Here is a 25195-nt window from a genome sequence, read left to right as displayed (position 1 = left end):
GTGATGCAGTGCTTGTCTGGGCGGCAAATGGGCCCCAAACAATATCATAGCACAAACAATCATGTACTAACCTGGTAAAAATTTAAATTGATACTTGATATTTTTGTCCTGTCCTGCAATATGGGTGTCAGAAGTACTCTGACTGGTCACTAAGCAGTTGGAGACGAGCTTGAAGCAGTGGAAACTCAACTGCGTCTCTGTAAAATCGATGGCTCCTCACCTGTGATAAACTGCCCTTCATTTATTTAGGGAACATTCTTAGGGGTGTTAACACACTGCTGTAGTGACAAAAAGTCTAAGGCATTTCATTAATTTGTTTAGCTAATGCTCTTCTGCAGAGCAACGAACAATGCGAAGCTCCTTACACAATTGTTTACCCATACAGAGCTGGGTAATTTTACTGGAGCAAATTTAGAGTAAGCTTAAGCAGCTTGATCAAGGGTACTATAGCTGGAAGTGGAAAACGAACCTGCAACCTTTTGGGTCCAAAGGCAGCAGCTCTATCCACTGCATGACCAGATACCACCGTAATACAAAAAGGAGAAAAATGCCTGGGTTTACGATGCAATCCGAAGACCGATGCCACCATGTTGGACTTAAGACACGGAGAAACAAAAAGTTTATTAAAAAATGGTCAATTTATTCAGTATTTTGTAGGAACGTTGTCTTTAAGATGTGGTACAGGATGTAAAGGGGTGACGTCCTTTTCACCGAATCCCTTTGTTAAAGTTTCGCCACATTCCCTTTATGTACATTGTAGTGCAACCTACAGTGACCAGACCAGTACATCTAAAATGCAAACTTACCAAAACATCAGTACTTACAATGGACATTTACAATGCAGTCTATTACTAAGGAAGAGTCAGAATGAAGATCGTTTTAGAGACATCATACCATTTCAGTTATGGTCTTATGATGAAAAATGTAGATTAAATCATTACAATTACATTATGATACACCTTCTCCAATTATTGAAGTCAGAATACTAGGTGTAAGATGCTGGAATGGAACTGTTACCTTTTACAAAATAGTTTCTGAACTGATTTAAATTCTAAATAACATCCCTCATAACAGGCTCCAGCCCAGTCTTTAATCACACACACACACACTATATATATATATATATATATATATATATATATATATATATATATTAGTGTGTGTACTGAGCAAGGCATTGCTTTAACTGTGCTTTAAAACAAAAGGCATTACAACATCCCTAAAATCTAAAATAAATATGTAATCCATATCACATTTATACAGTTAAAAGGTGTTCTCTTTCATAGTTGGCTACACAGATTTTAAATAAACCCCTGGTGTCATAATGCCTACTTGGCCAAGAGTGTCATGAGTTTCATACACAGCTGAGACAAATCTCAACATAAGTCCAGTTTCACAATTTGAATTCTAGCTATTTGGACAGTATTCTTTCTATGGGCTGGTGTACTGTGAAGTATACCTCAACATACCAGGGTTTTTTCACATTAACACTGTAGAACATTGCAAGTGTCACCAGTGTTAAAATATTAGTGCATGTAGATCCACTAAAGTGAGCTCAACGGATTTTTGTAATTTTTTTTCCCCACCACCACATCTTGTAGAAGCCTATTTAACATTACCTACAATATCTTAAATATATTTATATTACATGTGAAATTATATATACATACACAACTATTTCCAGTTTTTCCAGTATGGTGCATTATATAGTTAAAAGTCCTGAAACAGACCCCATAAAATATTCAAAATGGACTTTCACTAAAGTGTGTTAAAATTCATGAACCCTTCGGTCATGTTTCATTTAAGGCTTCAGAGTAGAACAGTTATTTCCTGCCAGTCTGTACTGTCCATTGTTAAAGGTCTGTAAAAAAAGTCAGTGCTCAGCAGAACCGGGTTAGTAGACAAAAAACTTCTCCATGATGTGTTTTATCTCTTGCTCGCTATTCGAGGCACACACAGCTGCACACCATTAACTCCACAACACTTCCGCACACGTGCTTTGAACTTGACCTTTGACCCACACTTGTAATATACTATGCCTTCACCTCGACCACCCTTTTTTTTTTTTCAGGAGAACAAACGTAATCTCTTTATCAGCCTCAAACACTGGATCCATTTAGGAGGAGGAAATTACTGGCAGAACTCATATTTTAAAAAGAAAGTTAAATACACATACAACTTGTAGCACCAATACATGTTGGGCACCTCTGGATAAGGTATGCTCTTCATTGCTATGCTCTTGTGCTGAGAGTGATTTGATTCATTTATGCTCCATACTGTACTTATAGCAGAATTCCAGAGCATTTTCCATGAAGTTGACATCTCTGCCTCCCGTTTTGAAAACACTGACATTCTCCAGTAAGTTGTAGCTCTGTGGAGGTGGGGAAGTAGAGGTCATCAATACCAGTAAAAGGATGTCTACAGCAATTGAATGTCTTCATCTTCTTGTCATAGTTTGCCTTGTTGACACAGCTGAGATGTGAAAATTAAAGAATCATGGCATCCTGGAATGCTTCTATCCATCTGTTGTTCAAAAGACACAAAATGGACACAAATTAATGAAAATGTGCTTAATCTAGAAGACTGAAGAAAAACCATGAACATGAGTATTATATAATATAGGTACAAGTTTTCCTAACTTTAACATAAGTTTTGTGCTAAAGGACTTACAATTGTGTACTGGTAGAATAAAACAGCCGTTACTTTTTTTTTTAGCTGATGCCTTTATCCAAGGTGACTTACAATGTTAGATAGTGCTACCAGCTGTGCCTATGCCAGTACAGCATCTGAGCATCCCACTAGAGGTGCATGAATACCTAGTATTCAGTACATACTTCTGGGCTGTCTGGACGTCATCTGCTTTGAAGATGTAGTACAGTGTGTTTTTGTGGTACAGCTTGAACTGCAGCTTCTGAGCAGCTCCAGAGCGTTCTTCTCTCAGGAAGAAGCCAAGCAGGGGCTGGCTCTCTAGTGCTGCCACATCCTGGGGAAAGACAGATTGTCAAAACCTCATTCAATATTATGTAACCCATAGCCAGTGCAATGGGCTACCTTCTAAAAGCATTTCTTGTTGTTTTTAAGTAGCAAACTAAATTTAAGGATAATTTCCATAGTTTTCAGTTTTACAGCAATACATTAATATCGCAGTAAAATTTTAGATTTGAATGTTTCGATCAGTGGTGCAAGAGCAAGACCCTTTCTGGTATGCGCATCTGTGTGCATTAATGTTATTAATAGACTACAAGCAACAGGTATGAACTTTGTTACAAGGGAGACAAACTATTACATACTTTATAATAACTCTTGTCCCTCATAAAAGGTTGCCAAACTCCAATTTAAAAACCATTAAACTTGAGTATTCTATGGCCTGAAAAAATTTATCCTCAGTAAAAAGGCAGGCTTACCTCACTGGCTGCATAAGTATATAAAACTTTGTTCTTGATGACAAACCAAAGCCTCTTCCATGGCTTCTTGTTGCCCTTTGATCTTAGCAAGTAGCCACTCATTGAAGAGTTCTCTGTGTTTGCTGACACCTAGGAAACAACCATCAATTTGAAAGACAGTTTTACAGCACAGCTCCTTTGTTTACTAACATTTATACTGCAGTGTAAGAGGTCAGTCACCTCTTTCAGGGCAGCAGGAATCTTCTTCTGCTTCCTGGATGGTATGCTATTGAGGACTGATGTGAATGCCCCAGTGGAGGACTTCCCACTTGGTGAAGGGGTAGCAGGTGTGGCTGAGTCACCTAGAGGTGGTGGAACATGACTGGATTAACAGCAGCACAAATTAAGTGGTGTTACTACGAATTCCATTACATTGCAAAATGGCTGTATAAAATTTTGTACATTATGAAAAATGACAACAAACTGTAATTAATCGCAATTCTTAATTAATAACCAGTGTTTGGTATACTGAAATGTGGCGGTAGCCACAGTGCTTCTGCTCTGGGTTCAGATGTGTTTTTGTATCAGGTTTTGTCTGTGTGAGTTTGCATATCCTATAAGTCAACCCGCATACATTTCAAGTGAATTGGTGACTGAACTGACCTCAGTGTCCGTGTGTGTGTCCTGTCCAGGGTGTAACATGCCACATGCCCTAGGCTTTTGGGATATGTTCTGAACCAACAAGACCCTGAGGTGGACTTGCCACTTTTATGACATTTTACATACTACACATTAAACAGATCTTAAGCTGGCAGCATTAAGGGACTCCTACCTTTTTCCTGCAGCTTGGCAAAGCAGTGGTCACACACCCTGGCTAGTCGATTCTTCAGGTACTCCAGATAGTGCTTGTTGGAGGAGCAGGCCTGGCAAACCACCTAAACAGACATATAAAATGTGGTCAGTTCAGGATATTGAGGTAAGTCATAAATGTAGTTCTGTGGACTTTAATCACTGAGTAATTTAGTCTTTAGTGTCTGTTACATCTACTCCACCTCTAGACCTCTTACCTTCCCACAGGCACGGCAGTGGTGTCTCCTCCAGGTGAGTGTGAACTCGCATGTACAAATCATACACATGGTGGCCCGCAGGTCTGGGATCCAAATGGGTGCCTTGGATCCTAGGGGAGCCCCTGCATCCACACTCGCCCCATCTGGCTGCAGGAATGAAAGCGGAAGGAGTCCAGCGGAACAAGTAGCCATCAGAACTAACTGTTAGATAAAACACTTGTTTTTCTGTCCCTACAGTCATACACACTATTATTCTCTGTATTTTAATTCAACATAACTGGCAAAACAAATGGCTGACTAATGTGTTTTAATGCATTTTATTTTTCAACCTGTTCTACATGGGAATATCACTGTCCTACAAACAGAGATGCATAGAGATACAATGGAGTATCTGAAGCATACCTCATCTAGGCTTTTGCTGGAGATGAAGGTGATCTTCTTCCTGGTATGATCTTCAATGGCCTTCGAGATGGCCTCCAGCCATTCATCTCGCTCTGTAGCAGAGCTGTGGACCACAGTCTGACTTTGTCAAGGCCAGTTCTGACTAAAGCCAAGCCCAAACAGATCTACATCTAAACAGATCTACTACCATTTGTAAATTATAAATATAGCAAGACTTCAATCATCAACAAAACTACAATTAAAAACCATGCCCTAATCTGAAAAATTTGAGTTGTCAGTTATAATTCCACAAAGTAAGGATCGAAAAACTCTAGACAACTACAGATAGTTTCATTTACAGTATGTTGGGAAAATTATACATGCCAGTTTTACCACAAACTTGCAAACAAGGTATCATCCCTAGGAGGCAAAGTATTATGCACTATGTATGGAGGTGAGGGCAAGTTAGAATGAAGGAAGGGCTGAACAAGGGGCAAGGCTTTACCTGGCAGAGAGGATGAAAGAACGCTCCACACTCTCAATGTTCAGCTCATTTTGATAGGCTTCCTGGCTGGGTTTGCTCACCTGTGAGAAGCAAAGCACAACCAACATCTCACACACTTTAACCCACATTAAGTCCACATCAAAAGTTACTCTACCTTGAAGTAGTACAATTTTCTTTTTCTTTCATCAGCAGTTTCTTCTGCAAAGGTTCTTTAACAAGGGACATTAAAACCCAAAACCACAAACTATCTGTAACCATCATACAGGTGCCCCCCCCAAAAAAAAATTATGGAACTATTTAGTTTTAAAAAACTCAAAGCACTCACTTTCATTCCTGCCAAAGACAGCATGTTGTTGAGTTTATACTGGCCAGACTGGACTGGTGTGGTGTACAGGATGGTGTCGTTAAACTGGAAGAGTCAAACAAATCATTTAGTAAAACATGCATGAGACACATAGTGGGTGAAACTGAACTAAAATCTGTATGCGCAGTTATTTAGGTCTGTGGATTATAGTTATACTTTCTCAGATTTCTTGTTTGTGTGAATGTGTGTGTATATATACACACACACACACACACACACACACACACACGTGTGCTGACGAATCGTGTTAAACTTCAGAGATGCATTTACCGATTTAAAGTGTATTTTCCTCACCAATTTATCTTTTAATGCTTCTGACATCTGCAGAGTAAAAGTGACCTGCATTTCTGAAGTAATATACACTCAGTGAGAACAGAAGTACGCAACCAGATTACAGGCAGTACCTGGGTTACGAACGTCCGACTTGTGTACAGCCAGAACTTATGAATGACCCCCCTCCCCCCCATAAAGCCTACTAGATTAAAAAATTTGAGTTACATACAATTACTTGTAATAACAAACGAGTGGTACTTTGCAATGCGCATGAAGACATTGCGAGTCTACAGCGGTACATCGGCTTGTGAGCCAGAGGTAGGACAAAGAATTTGTTCTTTTCAGTTGGATTGTCACGCCCACAACCTCTCCCTGAACGTCCACACCTGCCCGAAATCACAGCAGCAGGGTATAAAGAAGCCGCACCTGCACACCCTGGTTGCGGAATCTCATTTGGGAAACCAGCGCTCTTGAACGAGCCCATGACAACCTACCCATTCTTCCAAGTCTCTCATTCTCCTCAAACTCTTGTTCCCGCTCCTGATGTCCAAGGCTCCTCCCGACACTTGCATCACCTCCTCGACTACGACATCGGATTCTCCCCAAAAACTACATTTGTGCATCGACCGACCCACTGAGCTGGCAATAGACATTCAGTAGAAACCGTACTTCAAATTTTGATTTTTTTTTTTTTACGATATCTGACTTAAAATGGGTTTCGTGGAACATAACCCCATCGTAAGATGGGAATCACCTATATTACTGTTACTATTATCATTACATTGTACTATTATTACTGTATTATGTTAAATGTATCTGGAAGCGTTTGTTTTTTATGCATAGAAAGGTACATTATATACTATATACAAAGACAAACATTTGACTAACTGACATTAGACATGAACCGTACCTAACTGTTCTGATTTATGTAGAAATCCAATTTAGGAATGGAACTCGTTCATAATCCAGGTGCTGCCTGTAATTTATCTCGCTTCCAAAATGGTTATAGCTCCTGTCCGGTGTTCCTAAGTGTTTTTAAAAATATTTAAAGGTTTTATATAATATTTTATTAATACTGACTCTTGAAGCTTACCCATAAAGAAATCCAGAGAAATCTGTGTTAAGCTTTTATAGATTGTTTTTGGACCATTTTTATCTGCACAAACAGTGGATATGCTTGTCAAAAACTGTTCAGCAACTGGGATTGAAAAGCAAGCATTGGATATTATGCAGTTTACATTTTCTGTAATTTAAGTTAATGTCTGAAAGTAATACAATAATTATTTATCACTTATCACATTAAAAAACAAAATCTAACGTGAATAAATCAAGCAAAATTTGTATTATGCTTTTACCGATTGTGACTTAAAGGTAAAAATGACAAAAAAGTAGACAGACTTCCAGCTTCAATTGTGTTGGTAAAGTGATGAGCCAGCTCAGCAACATTAATCCCTGACATTATATATTAATTGCCTTCAACAGCAAACTGCATGGACCAGTGACAAGTAAAAAGATCTGGAAGTAAATATGATCTTTTTTTCAATGAGCATTCTTAGACCCTCATCCTTGGTTCTAGAGGTAACATTTTAGGATAGATGGTGAGAGGGTTTACCAGGAAGAACATCCGTGGCTGCATGACCTTACGGGACAGCTTCATCAGAGTGCCCTCCTTTAGAAACACCTGGGGGAGGCACAGAACGACAGTATTCAGTACACCACCATGCAAGCCTTGACATCTAACTATAACAAATCATGTGGGCTGAGATTTTAAGCAAAGCGACAGGAGGCCTAGTGGAGAAACAAGGAGGAAAGGCACTCACCCTTCCAGGCTGGACTATCTCATGATGGCCATTCAGGCTGTATTGGATCTGCATCAACTTCTGGAAGTTGTCCTGAGCAACAAGAACAAAAAGCATCTCAGTGAGCTTATTCGGTTTATCTCCAAGACTTTGGGAAATGAGAAAAGAAGAAATGTACAATCTTACCCCTTGTTTCATGATGTCGTTGGCATGATTGGCCACCTCTTTCACAATGCCAAGGGCAGCTGTGTGAATAGACAAAGACAAAACCATAATTAATGCATACATAAGCCACAAACACATATTAGCCACCAGTGACATGTCCCAAAGTTGTCTACTGTGGAAAAATTATTCTCATGTGCGTTATCACATTCACCCAGACCATAAACCACCAAGACACATTAATTATAAGTATATAGGATTTTCATGCTTCAATTGTTAACATAAGAAAACTATGAGATGTTAACTGCCAACTACGTGAAGGTCAAATGTCATTTTAAAACACGTGGACATACAGAAAGAGAAAATTGTACTTGAACAAAAATTTACACATTATGCTTTTCAAGACAATACAGGTAAACAGGAAACAAATATGGAAAAAATCTGCAGTCTTTTTTTTTTTTTACCCTGTGTGTCTTTATAATCAGATGAGTCTTCAGTAAGATTCTTCAAATAATCTGCAAAGAAAGAATAGAGTTTAAAATAATTAAATATAAAAATGATAATTTAAGTATTGTTTATTTTTCAAGCAAAATTTAGATGGAAAAATAAGCCTAACAAGGCCACAACTAGAACACATGCAATGGTGAATCTGAGAATGTAAATGTTTTTGTAAGAAACATTCCTGTACAAATCTGTTCACAAAGTTCAATGAGATCTACTCATTGTAGTGTTTGTCTTTTAAGAAAAAATCAGATTTGCATCATACCATAACTCCAGATCAGATTAGCCTATACATGAGGTAACACACACACACACACACACACACACACACACACACACACACACACACACACACACACACAGTTTAGATGGTTAACCACTAGATGGCATCATAATCCATGGTGATGGTCTATTATGATGACTTGGAGCATTGCATGTTCTCTGTGCATTATTATTTGGATGAACAACATGCTACATCACTTAAAGGGGGGGGGGAAAAAAAGGTCCAACAAGGCATTTTCAGACTTGTATACATGTGATCTATATTTGCTGATATGTTGCTTTGTAGATCTGTGTGAATCTCCTTGCTTTTTTCCCAACATAAACTGAGAAATCTTTGACAATTTGGAAAACACTAATAGAGGGAAATAGAGGAGCATGACAGACTAAGTAACACTCTATAGATGCTGACAGGAAAAAGCCTCTGGGCTGAAAGGAGGAGTTGGAAAAGTTTTCCACCTGGACAGGAGCTACCCTTGAGCCGACCCAAACAGAGGCTAGGACGTTATGTCACCTTCTGAAAATAAAGCAATTACACACACATTCCTGTCGATGGGCCTGCAAGTTAACAACTCAAAATGCACAAGTTTTTTTAAGGACCACATAGCACCAACGGAGAGGACAAGGTGAGCGCGTTCCATCCTGCGCGCCATTGGAAATTGAGCTGTCAGTTTGCCAGGGGAGCAGCTGAGGTGAAAGAGGGCCTGTGTGGTGCACAGTGAGCTGGCAAACCGCTGCAGGTCTGCCTTCTGCTGCCAGTGTCCTCTCACAGCTCCTTCAGAGGGGTTCGTCTCACTGTGCCTCTATGGTTTCCAGCTCCAATAAAACTCATCTGAGATATGCTTATGCCACCCTTCAGCTGCAGCTCAATCCTACTCCTACAGGTGTAGAGAAGATTAACCTCCAAAACAGCACTGAATTCCTCAGTCTCAGACACACATACACACAATCCAGAGATTAGTTCTTGCATCGCTGCCATAAACAGCATGCTCTTGTTTATATCATTAACACTGATGCCTTTGTCCAAGGTGACTTGCACAGTTAGAACAACAAGGTATGAAGAATGCTACATTTATTTATATGGTGGGATATTTTCACTATCATTTCAGAGTAACCAACCTGATGAAGGGTACTACAACAGGAGTGGGATCTGAACCAGAAAACATCACACTGTAAAGCAATGACTCTAACCACTGTGCTATCCACATTTGCCTCTGTGTGTGTTTAAACACCCTTTCAGAGGATTTACCAGAAGCTGGGCTGTTTTTCAGCAACTAACTACAGTGAATGAGAGGTGAGAAGTATGAAACCATCAAAATTTTGCCAGACTGTACTCCTTTTAACCATTAAATGGATTTCCAGGTGCCATTTGCACTTGGGATGGGTGCTAGTGTGTACCTGTAAGCAACAGCTGATACTGTGGAATCCTCTGAACTGGCTTTAGCAGGTAGTGCTTCAGAGCCAGGTTGGCACAGCGCGGGCTCATCTATGAAAAACAGACACAGAGTGACATCACTACACGTAAAGACGTGCACAGTGTACAGCGCGTTTGCTTATTCTGAATATTGATGTGTACACTAGATGAAAACTGTTCATTTAAATTTATAATTTCAATGACAACAAAAATCCATCAGTATGCAACATGTCTCAATGTAGAACCTCCTCAAATATGGCAAATTCCCACTATTGCTGTAAGCTTAGTCAATTTGGTTGAGTAATACAGAGAACTCTTTTTGTAAGTTTGCTACGAACACGTGGGCAGATTGCAAGTTTGAGTTATTTTTAATTTCTCAGTCTTGCCTTGGCCACAGTTATGTCTGTATTAGGAGTATGACACAGCTAGGGGAAGTTCCTTCACTCACATTGACATGCATTGCATAGACACAAAACACTCATGTACATACTTTGAATACTCACCATCACCTCATACCGCAATCACACACCAAGCACTGTCACACTCACACAAGCATAATCACACATCATATTCTGTCAGGCACACACAGATGACTGTCAATGGAGTACACACAGTATATTACACTGTGCAGTTATTTTGCGCACACCACAGGCCTCTCTCTCTTATACACACACACACAGACAGTATTGTCAGTCCCATATCCTTATGCATTCAAGAATGAAAAAAAGAAAACACTGTGCAGGCATAGGCTCAAAGTTTTGGACTGCTGGAAGGAACTGTTGAGTCTGGCCTGGTTACCTCAAAGTCTCGAACAACAGTAGCAAACACAGGGTTCTTCCGGCACTGTTCGTCCAGCAGGGCCACGTTCCTGTCAAACTCACGGATGTAGGTGGAGTACATCTTCAGGTACGGCCCCTTCTTCACAAAGATGTCAGCCAGTCGCTGGTGGTCACTCCTGGCAGGTGAGAGGAATAGCAAGGGCAGGTGAGGAAGAGCAAGTAGGGCCTGGGACACCTTGGTCATGGCCAAAAAATTGATCTATATACAGCAACAACACAGTGCGTTTAAGAATATGTTTAGCTGAAAAGCAACACTCATTAAAAATATAAGACTTTCCTATGTGAATAATGCAGCAATGGATATGAACCTATCTCTCACTTATATGTGTTAATTTGGTCCATGAAGTCACCAAGTTGGGTGAATTCCTGGTGTGAGGGAACTGACATTTCTTGCAATCAACTCCCAGATGAAAAATGTCAAAAATTGCTTAAAATACCAAAATATTTCTTTTTATGCATGGCAATTAAATGCTGTGCAGTGTTACAAACAAATGCTTGACTCTAGATGATCTTCACTTGATACCAAGACAAGTTTTATTTAGGACAGTGTAAGGGTATTCATGTTTATATGATGCAGCACGCACACACATGCATGGCAGCATGCGGTAGCACAAACAGAAGAGGTTAGGGAGACAGAGCCCTAACCCTTTCCTTAAACCTTCCCCAGGAGTACGAGGGCATGCAAGACTGACACCAGAGAGGACCTGCCCCTTCCCCATGTTGAATCCCTCATTGTTATCCCTTCATCAGTCACTGTTTTAATACACAGCACAAATAAAACAATTTTTAATGTTACAATGACATAAGTAATTGAGTTAATAGTTACAGGTTGAGCCCATGAAAAGCCAAAACAGTCCAGCTTGACTAATGATGAGTTAGTACTATGTTACTAGCGCATGAATGGTGCGGTACCAGCGAGCCACTCTCTCCTCCAGCTCTCTCAGCAGGTCCCGATTCAGCTCGTATAGCTGGGGCAGGTAGTACAGGATCTGGTTGAGCACTCGCTCCTCCACCACAGGCTTACCACTCTGCCGAGAAGCCTTGGCCACAGCATCCCGGAAGTCCTGCCACAGGAAACATTGGCCAGTTAAACATACACAAATGCAGCCTTGGGGACAGGAAAGGTAAAATATTAGCGTTCTACCTCATCCTTAACAGAAGAGAACAGATTTGCTAGTATCTACAAAACAGATATAGGTTATTCTGGTGAGACAGTGATTCACAGTTAATGGGGTCTGTGGTTGACCCAGTGGAATGCTGTGGAACTGCATTCACGTGCTTCTGAGTTTCATAATGCAGGAGCAGGATTTCATGAAAAAGAGCTGGGACTGCAGGCAAAGTCACAGTGCAATGCTCTGATTAGACAGCGGCGGATGACAGACATGACTGATCGCAAACTGTAAGCTAATATTTCTGCTTTACTGTCTCTAACTGCACAGTAGTGGTACTAGTAGTTTAACAGCACTAGGAGTTTGATTATATCTACTCATAGTCACAACCAGCAATAAACCCTCCCCGCCCCCGACACAATCACATCTTACTGCCTACACATATCTTTCTCTCAAATGTTTACATTTATTCATTAAGCTGACTTCCAAAGCAACTTACAATGTTAATCTACCTACAAATACCTATCCATTTATACAGCTGGGTAACTTTACTGGAGCACTTTGCTTAAGGGTACCACAGCCTGAGGTAAGAGTCAAACCTGCAACCTTTGGGGCCAAAGGCAGCAGCTCTAACCACTATGCTATCAGCTGTCCCATAACTGTACATTACCACAGTAAAGTCCAACATTTGGTACATTTACATTTTTTCATTTAACTGACACTTTTCTCCAAAGCAATGTACAATGCTAAGATTGCAATTATTACAGTTATAAGCTTATAATTATTTACCTATTTAAACAGATGGGTAATTTTACTGAATTTTAGGGTAAGTGCCTTGCTCAAGGGTACTACAGCTGGAGGTGGGGATCAAACCTGCAACCTCTGGATCTGAAGGCAGCAACTCTAACCACTACACTACCAGGTGTCCCCAAACACTTCCTCTATGTCATAATGAATAGTGGTGAAAATAGCAGCTAGGCTAGCCTGTGACTGTGAGAATCTGCAGCCCCTGGTCATGAGGTCTGACTCAGAAACCCTCTTCTTTTCTGCTCAGTATCCTACAGAACTACCAAAACAGTCCTTGCTAGTCCCTCATGTAACAGGGTTCAGTTCAATGAAAAGTTGCCACATTGCCTTATTAAAATTACTTTAGAATTAAATGTACTTTAGAATCACATGTCTGCATCCAAGTCTCCTTCTGTTTATGTAATACACATTGTATTTTTATGAGATGTACATTGCTTTGAAGAAAAGCGTCTGCTGAATGAATAAAAGTGTAGGCCTTTTCTCCCCCCATTCAATCGGCTTACAGACATGTCAACATTATGTGATTTAAATAACCAAGTTAGAGAGCTTTCATGACATGAATTGTCTTACAAAAGCATAAAGCCGTAATCTTGCAATAAAAGCTTTATCAACTCAGTGAAAGGCACTGACAGCATAGTGTCTGTGTAATTTTTTCAGCAGGAAGGACAGACAATGACCTTAAAAGAATGCTTATGTCATAAGCATTTGTAACCCAAATTATTAAAATGTCTGTCTATTGTACTGAGCACCTTGCGTCACACTTTGTGCTTGTGGGGTAGACATCAAACCTCCATAACTCTGCACTAGATAATCAGTTATTGATAATGAATGACTGAATGAAAATGTAACACTAAAAAACTATAAATAATTTAGCTAGAAATATTACAAAATATTTTGGGGTTATCATTGTTATGCATAAAATACTTATTTTGGTACTTTCATTTCAAGTGACATTTTGCATCCTGGAACTGATTTCCCACCCAAAACTCAATCCCCTCACAATCTAACAGTGATTCCTCAGAACAAATTAAACCCATTACGTGGTTTAAATTTAGTCAACTGTATAGGCATTATGAATTAAATATGTAAAATAATGTATAGACAGGGATGAATACCAAGGAGCTAGTATGTTTACTCTCTGGCATATTAAACCCATAGGGTGTATAGCATGTGGAACTTCTCACACCAAGTTTTAATATAAAGACCGGTACCTTAAATTAAAAAAAAGCCATGTTCACAGCTGAAGAATGAAAAATATATTTCACAAGAAAACTATTTCTATGGTCCACAATCTGGAGCTACAATTAGTTTTCCCTTAAAAGGATACCACATGTGACAAAGTGAAGGGGTTCATGTGGTTTCTGAAGAACCAGTGATTCCTAAGGCCTTACAAACAAGAAAGCAGGAACAGTGAAAATAGCAAGTGTGGGGGAAAATATCAATAGGAACAACAGAGGAGATCCAAGAAAAAAGCTGAAGGCTTAATCAAACGCACACGAAGGGGCCTTGTTTACTGGCAAACCTGAAATTCTCAAAGTCAGACCAGGCAGCTATGGGGCCATGGGATTCCTAGTTGGACAGTTTTAGATTTTAGGCTCCATTGTCTCTGACACAGTGACACCTAAAGAACAAGTGTTGCTCTTGAGAGAAACCCAGGCTTTGGATAGAATTTCTATTGTTGTCCATCGCCTGCACACAGAAGACTAACAAGGAAGCCAGCGGACACTACATTCCTGGATTGATCTGGCAGAAAATTGAACCCACACCCTTCTGGTGTCAAGAGAAGACAAGAGAGACCGCACTGACCACAAACCTGCAACCTAAAGAATGCATGAAGTTGGAGAAAGAGCAAAACAGCAACATGTGTAAATAACACATCAGTTCCATGAATCAGATGAAAAGGATTTTGGTGCAGCTTGGCTGAAGGTTGCACCCACAACCTTCCAGTGTCAGGGCGGACACTGACCACAATGCCAGAGAGCTTGTATAAATAGGCCAAACTGCGAAATGCTGGGAATGTCAGTTTCTCTACATGCAGTGTTTGTGTGAAAGAGGCACTGAAGCAGACTGCACTCACTAGCCTCACACCAGCACCGTGTAAAGAAGGAGCATAAACACGACGGAACTGACAAACCACAGAAATCAGGGTAGTCAGCAGGGAACGTACAGTTTGCCATCAACTCCTTCTCGAACAAACACCAGAAAGATTAGAAAAAAAAAAAATCAGGTAATTACAAACTTCATTAACATTTGTGCTAAGAGCTGAAACCAAAGCCTGTATGTTGTGGTGATCACAAGCACGAGCGTTTTAGACCACAAGATGAGGGAGAAAAAGCCTTTTCAACCTAGGAAGAAATCTCCAGCCGAAGAGGCATCTGTCTGAGAAGCACAACAACCACTAATGGGCAAGAATGCAACTTGGCCCCATTTTGGGGATGTCTCGTGCCGTGTGTCTGCTGCTCTAAAAGCTCAAAGCCGGTGGGTGCCCCAGCCAGCCACCCCCATCAATCCTGAGAGATATCTTAAACAGGTGCAGTTAGTCTCCCAGAACCCACACCCCTGCAGTGTGCACATGTAGGTGTTTTGTGTAGCCATTCACAATCTTCCTCTGAGATGAAACCTTCCCCATGTTCTTGTGCAGAAGGCCAGAACTACTGGAGCCGGGGACTGGGAAGGAAGTATTGCACAGCTCTGTAATACAACCCGACAAGCCGAACATTCACCCTCCTGAGGGAACCAAATCCTCGCTCTCACCTCCTACCACCAACCAACCAAGCATGGCAAACAAAACAAGGCATGTTAAAGGGCCTCTCTGAAGACCATATGGTGCTAGTAAATCATTTCAGGAAGAGTTGCAGCCACTCAAACTCCAAAAGGGGTTTTAATTACAGACCTGTTTAAATACTCTGAGCGACCTCACTGCACAGCTGATCCCACACACTTATCACAACTCCCCACACACTTGGTACATGCCCAGTGCATGGATTAATACATATGCACCTTATCACCGAGGACACATTTTCACTTCACTGGCCCAGAGCAAGCCACAGAGTTCCACAAATCCTTCATGAAACTAAGACATCTGCCACTACAAAACAACAGTATGAGCAACACACTAGAGCGGGTGCTTGGACCTACTGTTTTGCTTCATTGTTTCACATACAAAAAATGTAGCCAGTAATTATAGGCTGAAATTAAAGTTTTTGGTCTGTTCTATAATTAAATATGAATTGCATTATTTCTTATTTCAGAAACCATGTACTTATACTCTTTTCACTGAAAAATACACAAGGCAATTAATGAAAGGTTTTCATATGTATCTGAAAAACAAATTTCACACACATGAAGCAACAGTAATTTTACTCACAATGTGGAGCAGCTTCAGCACATCCACAAACCTGTAAATCGAGGAAGAGAGAGACCAAATGAATGGCGAGTCCACACATCTTAAAACAGGACTACTCAAAGTTCAGAATCCAAAAAAAAAAAAAAAAGGCTACTCACACTTTCTCTGAGCTCATGATCTCCTTAGCGATATACACCACCTTTGTCTTCTTGGCTCCAGCTTCATTCTAGTGCAAAGAGTCATCAACATGGTGTGAGGTTTGCATCTCAGGAAATAGACAAACAAGAGGAGGGTGTCAAACTTACATAGTCACCAAGGGCAACCATCCTGCTGTAGTGTAAATGGTACTCTGCCTGCTGTGGTTCTGAGCTGCAGCCTTAGATTTCATGTATGTGCACAATGCGTGTGCTTGTGTGTCTGGTGAAGGTGGCAGGGTGCCTGGTGGCTCAGGTGCCCTTTTCCCTACCAGACATATTGGCCTCGCTGTCTCACTACACTTGACAAGACTGACCAGGCCCTGTTGTCTTTATATGGGCAATAGCCTTGACCTGGCACAGGGCTCGCTGACTGAGAGCTGATAATGCTCCTTGCCTGTGTCTCACCACACTGCGATATCAAATTGCTCACCCAGGGGTCTCAAGTTCATCTGGCTTTTAAAATGCTCTCTTCCTTTGTGTGTGGGTGTAGGAGAGAATGGGGGAGTGTAACATGACCACAAAGGAGACTGCAAAGACTGGTAAATAAAATGGGACAAAAACTCCTGAAAGGGGTCCTGAATACTGTATCTTGAAAGGGATCACTCTATGCACAAGTTGTCTTAACATTATTTGTTTCAACTAAACCTTTCCTCGAGAGTAACATACCACCTTCTATGCTTCATACTTCATGTTAAAACAAAGTATAAAATCACAGCACAATGAATAACATTTCACAGCTTCACACTCTTATTGTACCTTAGCCACAATATAGACTTGGCGGGGGACAACAGGCAAGGGGGCAGGAGTTTGGGGGAGGTCACTGGGCTACATCTGTCGCCCAGCTGATTAGTGGAGGAAAGAGAATAGTGCCGAACAGGCATTCCTGGGTTATTTCTGTTCCGCAGGAGGAGGAGGAGCAGCCAGAGCAGAACTTTGTCCTCCATCATTATTTTTTGTCCTCTACAGCACCGGTATTGTTGTCCCACCCTCCTTCTACAGGAGTCTTCAACTCTACCACTGGCATCAGTAGACACAGCTCCCTGCCAAGCTGTGGCACACCGTGGAATCTCAGGCTTACAAACTGCGACAGCCCACATGGACCTGTAACCGCCACCTTCTCCTTGTCGTACCTGTCGGTCCCCAGAGAGCTCAGCTTCCCCTTTGCTGGAGGCAGAGCTGCTGTCCTCCTCATCAGAGCTGTCGAGGACATCCTCTTCCTCAGAGTTCCTGTCATACTCCTCCGTTGAAGCCCTGACAAGAGAAAACAGGAAGTCCCAGTGGCTGTGAGCCCGTCTGCAGAAACCACCTGGCACGTTTACAAAAAAGCTGCCCAGAAAAGCCAGATTCATTCATAAATGCAAGCACAAACACACAGGTGCTATTAGAGGGTGACAGTCATGTAGACGCACAGTATAAACAATCCCAACAAGTAATTTTGAACCTCCATATACAATCATTTGAAATCCATAACAATTCTTACAGAAGAAAAAACAAACAATACTTATATGAATCTACTGTGATATACAAAACATTTTTCAAGACAACTGTTCTCAGGCAAAGACATAGGAAGCTTAATATCAGACTCTTCAGAATACCAAAGTTCATTTACTACATGTATTTAATTCCAAAGGCATTTCCTACTTTGCTGTGAGGTCCAACTCTAAACAGTACTATATTATGACAAAGAAGATGAGTAGACATTTTCTATATTAAAGTAATTTCTAAAAGAATGTATTTGAAATACCCTCTGTGATTAACCAAAAAATGTTTGCAGCAAAACAGATATCTGAAATGTCAGAGGGCAAAGGGAAATCCTATTTGAAACGTCCGTTTATAACAAGGACCAGCCAGACTACAACAGGGGAGGACTGAGTTAATGAAAAACAAGTTCACCATGTTGCCATGGCAAAACATTACACATTAACTGCAGCGGAGAGGGAGATATATAATTCAGATTTGCTTCAAAGCCATCCCAAATACTCTAGAACAGATAAGGCATGGCAGTCATGGCTGTGGAAAAAGCCAAAGCGTGCCAGTAAAGCTACCCCTTGAACAAAAACACACATCCTGTCTGTGATGCTCTCTTCTATTGCGCTCTCCAGTGTTTAACAGTGGTCCTGCAACAGTGCCATTTTTGGTCCACAGACGATTCACCAAGCCACAACCATAAACACTGCGTGGTGCACATCACAGAGTTCCACATCATAAAGAGCTCCAACATAAAAAGCAGTCAAACACGGGATAGCAATTGACCTCTTTACGGGTTGAAGCACCTTCAACACTGTAAAGTACTAGAAACTTCAAACACAACTTAATGACAATGTTCTGCTGAGGCCAAGCACTAATGTGCCTCTTCTCAAATCTCTTCAACATTATAGGACTGAAGCATTATTTAGCCAGCACATGAAAAGACAAAAATTAAACTAAGAGCTGGTCAACAAACATGCAAACATCTACCTGATGAGACAGGTAGATAGACGGGCCTGGTCAGCAGCCAGCTGCCTTCTGGCAGCGGCAGCTTTACATGCTTCGACGAGCAGAACTGGGATGGGCTGGTCTGCCTTTGGGGAAAAGTACCAATTCTGCATGGAATGTTACAAATCGTGCCTATAAATCATTTTTTTTTTTTTAACCAGCAGAAAAAAAAAAATAATCAAAATAATACCTCCAAATATATCTTGAGAAAAATTAACAACCTGGACACATTGACCAAACTGCCAGATTTGGAAGTGCTGTGCAGACCACAAAACAATCAGTGGAAAGAAAGCGCTGGTAAGGCTTTCAAGCTGAGGGAATAGAATGCAGCTGGCACCTTATCAAGGGGAGGAAAAAGGAAACGGTGATGCCACGCAAACAAAAGCTCCTGGAAGCTCTCCAAGACCGAGGTCCAAAAGAACAGATTGAGAAAACTGAAAGTAGGGCTTTCAGAAGAGCGCCACCCACTAAGACAGACCCATGATGAAATCTGGGCTACCGTGTTCCCCTCCAAATCACCTCCTCACAGCCCAACTCTGCCTGGTGGACAGTAACACACACAGAACATTGCAGGAGGTACATAAACAAGGAACCTAGCCTTGGTCAGCAGCCCAGTAGTCTATCTCAAAGGTTGCTTGTCATGGATCAGGGGAATCCACAAAAAAAAAAAAAAAGAAAAGAAAAGAAAAAACTGTTCCCCTTTACATCAACAGTGTATGGTGTAGCCATTTTTCTACTAATGTCATTTTCTGCCGATAAAAAACCCATGCCCCTTCTTGATTACAACCCTTAACACACCGTTAATGAGCTCTCTGAGCTCACACTGCACTAAACGGTATGAATGTGATACTTACTGTGTTCTGCCTCCACTCATTAGCACCACATTCCTCTGAAGGTGAACCTCCTCTCCTCTCTGTAGAGCACCGTGCTGTACCAAAATGATTCGTTATCCCCCTTTGCAATAGTTGGGACTCACTAAAATGTCTGCTGATTAACAGTCTCAGTGGCATTCCTGCAGTCCCACAGACTGGGTCTGGTCATGAAGAGCCCAACCACCAGCTGAGGGGGGCCAACTGCATCACCTTTACTGGAAATCTGTGCTGTAGCCAAAGCACCCCCTGTAAGCCTCCCCAAACCCATGCCTCAGCAAGCATACCAGCACATTGGGGACAAGGACAAACCACTTCTTGTTTACTGCCCAGAGCCTGTTATGTAAACTGGCACTGGCTAAATGCTTGAAAATACTTCAAGAGAGGACCCAGAGTAATGAATGTGTGCATGTCCATCTAACACCCTTTGACTGATTATATGCATTTATTTTTTGGTTAAGCATAATTTAAGTGACTGGTCTGTGGAAGCACCAGTTCTATTAAAACTCAAGACCAGTTTTGCATTTGCCGTGAGACTGGTTTCAATGATGCTCCAAGTTTAAAAAGGATTAGTCACCCCAAGAAGATACTGATGATGTGCCAGAACTTTCGGATGCCTATAGATTGCTAGTTGTTTGCTGGGACCTCCTCCAGGTTGCGACACCTTTTAATTCTCTATCTGACTAATCAGCATAGCACATCTGACAAATGCAATGTTGACCACTTATAGAATCACAACAGGCTGGGGGAAAAATACAAAATATATACAGATATTTGAAACACTGCACAGTCCCTTTCATAGTCTCCTGAATTAGATACCTGGAGTTGCTTGTCACCACATTAAGGTCAATCAAATTACACTGAGTGGGGAAGAGTGACTCTTGTTAGCTAGAACCTTAGAAGTCCACCATCTGAGGAGACAAAAATCAAACAGCATCTGACCAAGGGCCTGCATGACTACACCCCAAAGCCTGACACATGCAACACACCATTCAACACTGCATTTTTAAGACAACTTATTCATTAGTCACATAATGATATTCAAACTCTGAAAACATTTCCACAGATGAAAAGTTAACACCAAAAAGCAACACTGAAAAGCTGACTCTTAAATATTTGGAGAATTTGTCTTCCAGCTATGTAAATGCTCCTGTTTGGCAGGTTTGACAATGTTTTTCTTACATTTAAACTGGAGACAACTCAATTATTCCAGCTGCACTCCTTCACTAGTCTGAACAGTACTACTATGCTGCATAACAAACTGGTAAAACGGGTGAAATATAGATCACCAACGAAAGAAAGAATACAAAATAGTTCATAATTGAGCTAGAGCACTTCCTTGGTGCTAGTGTCAGTGGGGAAGGGGTGTAGTAGATTGTGGGAGGCAAAAAACAAAAGAGAGCAGAAGGTCTGCTGGTGAGATGGTGTTTTCCATCACACCCATGGAGCAAGAACCACAGTTTCAAATTCTAAAACATTCAGAAGACATGGATGTGAAGTGTGGGGGTGGACAGAAAAGTATGGGGTTGGGGCAGCAAGAGAGAGGAAGAGAGAGGTAGGTCAAGAGAAAAACCCCTAAGCAGGGGGTTTATTTTCCAAGTTAAAATTCATCAGCCCAGCGTTATTCAAACATTTCCTGCCCCAGCCACTGAAAATAACCCACAGGAAAAAGGGCCGACCAACAGTGAAATGAATGCTTCTTTCATCGCTAGCGCCCATGACGGGTTCTTCATCTTAAATGCACCAAGGTGGTCCACGAGTAGGGGTTCTGCAAGTAATGTGAAACAGCCCAGTCTTGCAACTAAACAAGATCACATACTTTTCAAAGTAATCTTTTCATGAGTTTGCATTGTAATATGTGCAGCTCTTTAAAAACATGTAATACTGTCACCTACATTGTAAGTAATTGTTACATTTGTTACAATTGTAACATACTATTATATAGAAATGTTTTAATAAAAAAAAAAAAAAAAAAAAAAAAAAAAAAAAAAAAACTTTTATTGTAAGTAATTTTAACCCTCTATATATACCCCTATACTGAAAATGTGTGATAGTTGTATGGATTGGGGTCTTGCGGATGCTGTTTGTAGAGACATAATCTTCTCGTTCTGAAACCTGAAATTTCACACAGTTTGCAACATTTCATATTTGCATTTTGTTAGTAGCAATAACTGAAGGTATGGAAGAAGATTACTTTTCGCATATATCCTGCCTGTTTAACAACAATCTTGACTTCAGCCATCGCTACTTGCATTATTTACAACAGCAATGTAGACAAGGTATGCAGCTAAACAAAAGACATGTCAAAGGAATGCACCACACACAGCCAGCCAAACGCCTATTAAGAGAAACAGAAACTCACTGACTTCATAACATGTTTCAGATTCCTCAGATGTCACTGATATTAATTAAAACGGAAATAATGCGCATTATCTATCATGTCCTGTGCACTCAACACTTTACTGTAAGTATGCGGTATTAGTTCAACCCCACCCGCCGGCCAGCTGACCAGCTTCCCTTCCCTTTTTTCATCTTCTTGTCATAAGCCCTGGAGAGGGGGAAGATTCATATACTACAGTGTTCCAAATGTCCTTTAGGATGAAAGTTCTACAGAAAGATAACATATCAGACATAGTTGTAAACATGGTTACCTCTTGTAAGGAGCACGCTGGTGTCCACGAGAAGTACAACTTCCTTGGGGCATGTAGGGCTCCTGCTCCTCGTAAATATCGCCCTCCTCCTCACCACCCTCCATACTGGATGAGTTCTGCCATCCAAATGGAGTTGACTGGGTGCTCAGAGCCCCTGTTGCATTCAAAAATGGCAAGTTCATGTACTCTGGAATCTCCTCATAGAGAGGCAAGTTCTCATATTCCACCCCTGGGAAAAATTCCTCCCCATCTACATTCTGTTCCATGCCGACCTGCGGACATGACAGCTTGCGTTCCCTGGCTGGTGTGCCAAAAGGTGTGGCATGCTGACTATTGGGCCCCTGTTGGCCCTGAAATGCTCCATTGTGATCCACATTGACACAGTTCTCATCCATGGATGGCTCAGTTTCAACAGATGTGCAGTCCAAGGACTGGCTACCCTTAGCCAAAAGCTTGGGAAGCATTCTCATAGACATCTTCAACTCAAGGATCCTCCTGAATGAGCTTCTCTTCTGCCCATCGGACCGGTCCAAATCTGCTGAGGAGAAGGACTTCGCTCTCTGCTTCCCCAGGTTAGGTGCAGGCACTTTGCTCTGCACCTCACCGGTGCTGTTATTTCTTGAGGTCTGTTTTCCGAAGAATGGAACAATGGATCGCGTAAATCGCCATGAAAGTTTTTCTGCAGGGGGTGCTGGCAGCTCCTTCTCTGTTAAGGGCGTATCTTCCTCGGTCATACGGCTACAACCTTCTGAAGGTGCACCAACCTCTATGGTTGCTTGAGATGTGACACCACATTGGCTGGTGCTGCTCTCTTCAACCTCTTCGGAGAACTCCTTCTTCAGCAGTCCTGAAGCTGGCAAGCTGTGCCTTTGTGGCTTTTTTGGGGCAACCTTCGGAGACCTTTCCTCCACAGAAGCTGCCACGCTGAGTTGAAGGTTGCAATTCAGCTTGAGCTTTTTGGGAAGACTCCTAGTAACAGGATAACGAGCAAATTCACTACACTGCTCCCTTGCATCTTCATCCATAAAACATTCCCCCCATCGGCTCTCCTCACCCTCCCATAGTTGCTCATCAGGTACCAAGTTAGACATCTTTCCGAGCTCAGGTGTAAGCGATGCCTGGCGAGGAGGAGGAAGAGGCAAGTTAGAATCCTCTATTATCTCAGATCTCTGGGTTTTTGGAGAATGTTCACAATTATCATCTGAACGTCTGGAATACGAGACACTCTGCATGTGTACCAACACCTTGGATGATAGATGTGGACTATCACAGTGGACTTTAATGTCCTTTGTCTCTTCTTGAACTGTTTCAGTTCTTTCCTTGATCTCCTGGACACCTGAATCAATACCCTCTTGCCTCACTAATGCAGGTTTTCTGGGCTTCCGTGGCATTGGAATCGGCAGGGGCTTTTGAGGAGCTGCGGGGACAGAGGATTTTTGTTGTAGTTTTCCACTTTCTACATTACTCTCTGTGGCACTCACAGAGATTTCTACATGTCCCAAGGTCTCCTGAAGCTGCTCAACATGAGAGTGATCATTACCATTTGTTTCATCACTTTGGGATCTTTCAGTAAGTGTTTGTTTCCCAGTGGAGCCATCTATAGTTTCTGTAAATGCGTTCAGGTTCTGATCCAGTATTGCAGCTTTTGCTTGTACTGTGGACTTTCCCGGAGGTCTCTGCTTAAGGTGGGAGGTACTAGTGGATACAGCCTGGGCCCAAACATCCTTTATTTTTTGCTCCATGAAAACAGCATTGACCACCTGGCTCTTACTGCCTCCGCCAGTTTTGTCATGGCTAAGCTCAGGTTTATTTCGAAACCTGGGAACAGGTGACACCTGCACTTTATTCTTTTCTGTTCTGCCATTCTGACAAGTCTCCCATTGTTTTACAGACTGATCTGTTTCAGTTATTTTGCAGTTTCCAGTGCGTTCACATTGTAGACAGTTGTCCTGGTTACAGCTGCAAGTCCGTATTATGTAATCAGAGTCTGGCTTACTGAACTCTGAGAGCATTCCATTTCTGGAATTTAGAAGGCCCAAGTCCTCCGAACTTTCAGTCCTCTCTTGAGTGAAGTTTAGAGCCACGCCTTTCAGACCAACACACTTTGATTCTGGAGTGGTGGTGGTTTTAGGAAAGCACGGTTTGGGTGCGACTGCTGGCTTGGCTTTTTTCACTGCCACTGGTGATGGGTGTGACAGCAAAATGTCTGGCTTGGGAGCAACAGGGGGTGGTGTAGGTTTCAGCGGCTGAATGAGCTTGGGTTTGGGGGCCACTGGTGGCTTTTTCACACCTGTAGAAAGAGACATGAGATGTTAACAGGGTAAAGCAACTTCAAAAAGTTTGCTCAATGCATATATCTGAGTCCCAATGAGAATGCCTGCAATGTACCACCTGAATTGGTAGGTGACGTTAACATGATTAGACTGTCACATGTATGAAATATTTCTTTTCTAAACTCCTGTCAATTCAATAAGCACGAGATGTCTTGAAAAAGGAAGCCAATAAAGTGAGGGGTGCCAGGGAAACAACAGAGTGGTAAAGAATACAAAAAAACTTGAACTGTTGAGAAAATAGTTTGAGAATGAGCAAAGTGTAAATTACACTGTAGGAGCAGGCTGCAGAAATGGAAAGATGATGAAATAAAGAAATAAAAAAAAAAAAAAAAAAAAAAAAAAAAAAAAAAAAAAAAAAACTTATTCTGCAGAAAAGTCAAGTGCATTAGAGTTTTTATATTATTTCTTTGAATCATGCCTTTTCTGTATACCTAGAACTCA

The 25195-nt window shown here is 41.4% G+C and overlaps 1 protein-coding gene across 1 annotated transcript; it reads right to left on the bottom strand.

Annotated features, from left to right (window-relative positions):
• Positions 1-1135: 1135 nt before the first annotated feature.
• On the bottom strand, positions 1136-24727 carry fgd6 (FYVE, RhoGEF and PH domain containing 6). The gene is made up of 20 exons (XM_018730179.2): positions 22422-24727; positions 17557-17677; positions 16388-16455; positions 16251-16281; positions 11880-12031; positions 10927-11083; positions 10113-10200; positions 8399-8449; positions 7959-8017; positions 7794-7865; positions 7586-7654; positions 5662-5745; positions 5337-5416; positions 4853-4955; positions 4451-4597; positions 4216-4318; positions 3624-3745; positions 3405-3533; positions 2835-2983; positions 1136-2523 (listed from the first exon to the last, which is right to left on the bottom strand). Exons 1-20 carry the CDS (start codon positions 24725-24727, stop codon positions 2487-2489), a joined length of 4128 nt encoding a protein of 1375 aa, XP_018585695.1. The 3' UTR covers positions 1136-2486.
• Positions 24728-25195: the final 468 nt, after the last annotated feature.

The sequence above is a fragment of the Scleropages formosus genome, chromosome 21, assembly GCF_900964775.1.
Source record: "Scleropages formosus chromosome 21, fSclFor1.1, whole genome shotgun sequence".
In the NCBI taxonomy this organism is placed as follows: domain Eukaryota; kingdom Metazoa; phylum Chordata; class Actinopteri; order Osteoglossiformes; family Osteoglossidae; genus Scleropages; species Scleropages formosus.
Note: the sequence above shows the minus strand (reverse complement) of the source record. Positions and strands in the feature narration are given on the sequence as shown.

Excerpts from the sequence above, each read along its gene's own strand:
- fgd6 (XM_018730179.2), bottom strand. The coding sequence starts at position 24,727 with ATGTCTCTTTCTACAGGTGTGAAAAAGCCACCAGTGGCCCCCAAACCC. Across the intron at positions 4,598-4,852 it reads CCAGCAAAAGCCTAGATGAG|CCAGATGGGGCGAGTGTGGA; the intron begins GTATGCTTCAGA and ends TCATTCCTGCAG. Across the intron at positions 2,984-3,404 it reads ATACTTATGCAGCCAGTGAG|GATGTGGCAGCACTAGAGAG; the intron begins GTAAGCCTGCCT and ends GTCTTTCCCCAG.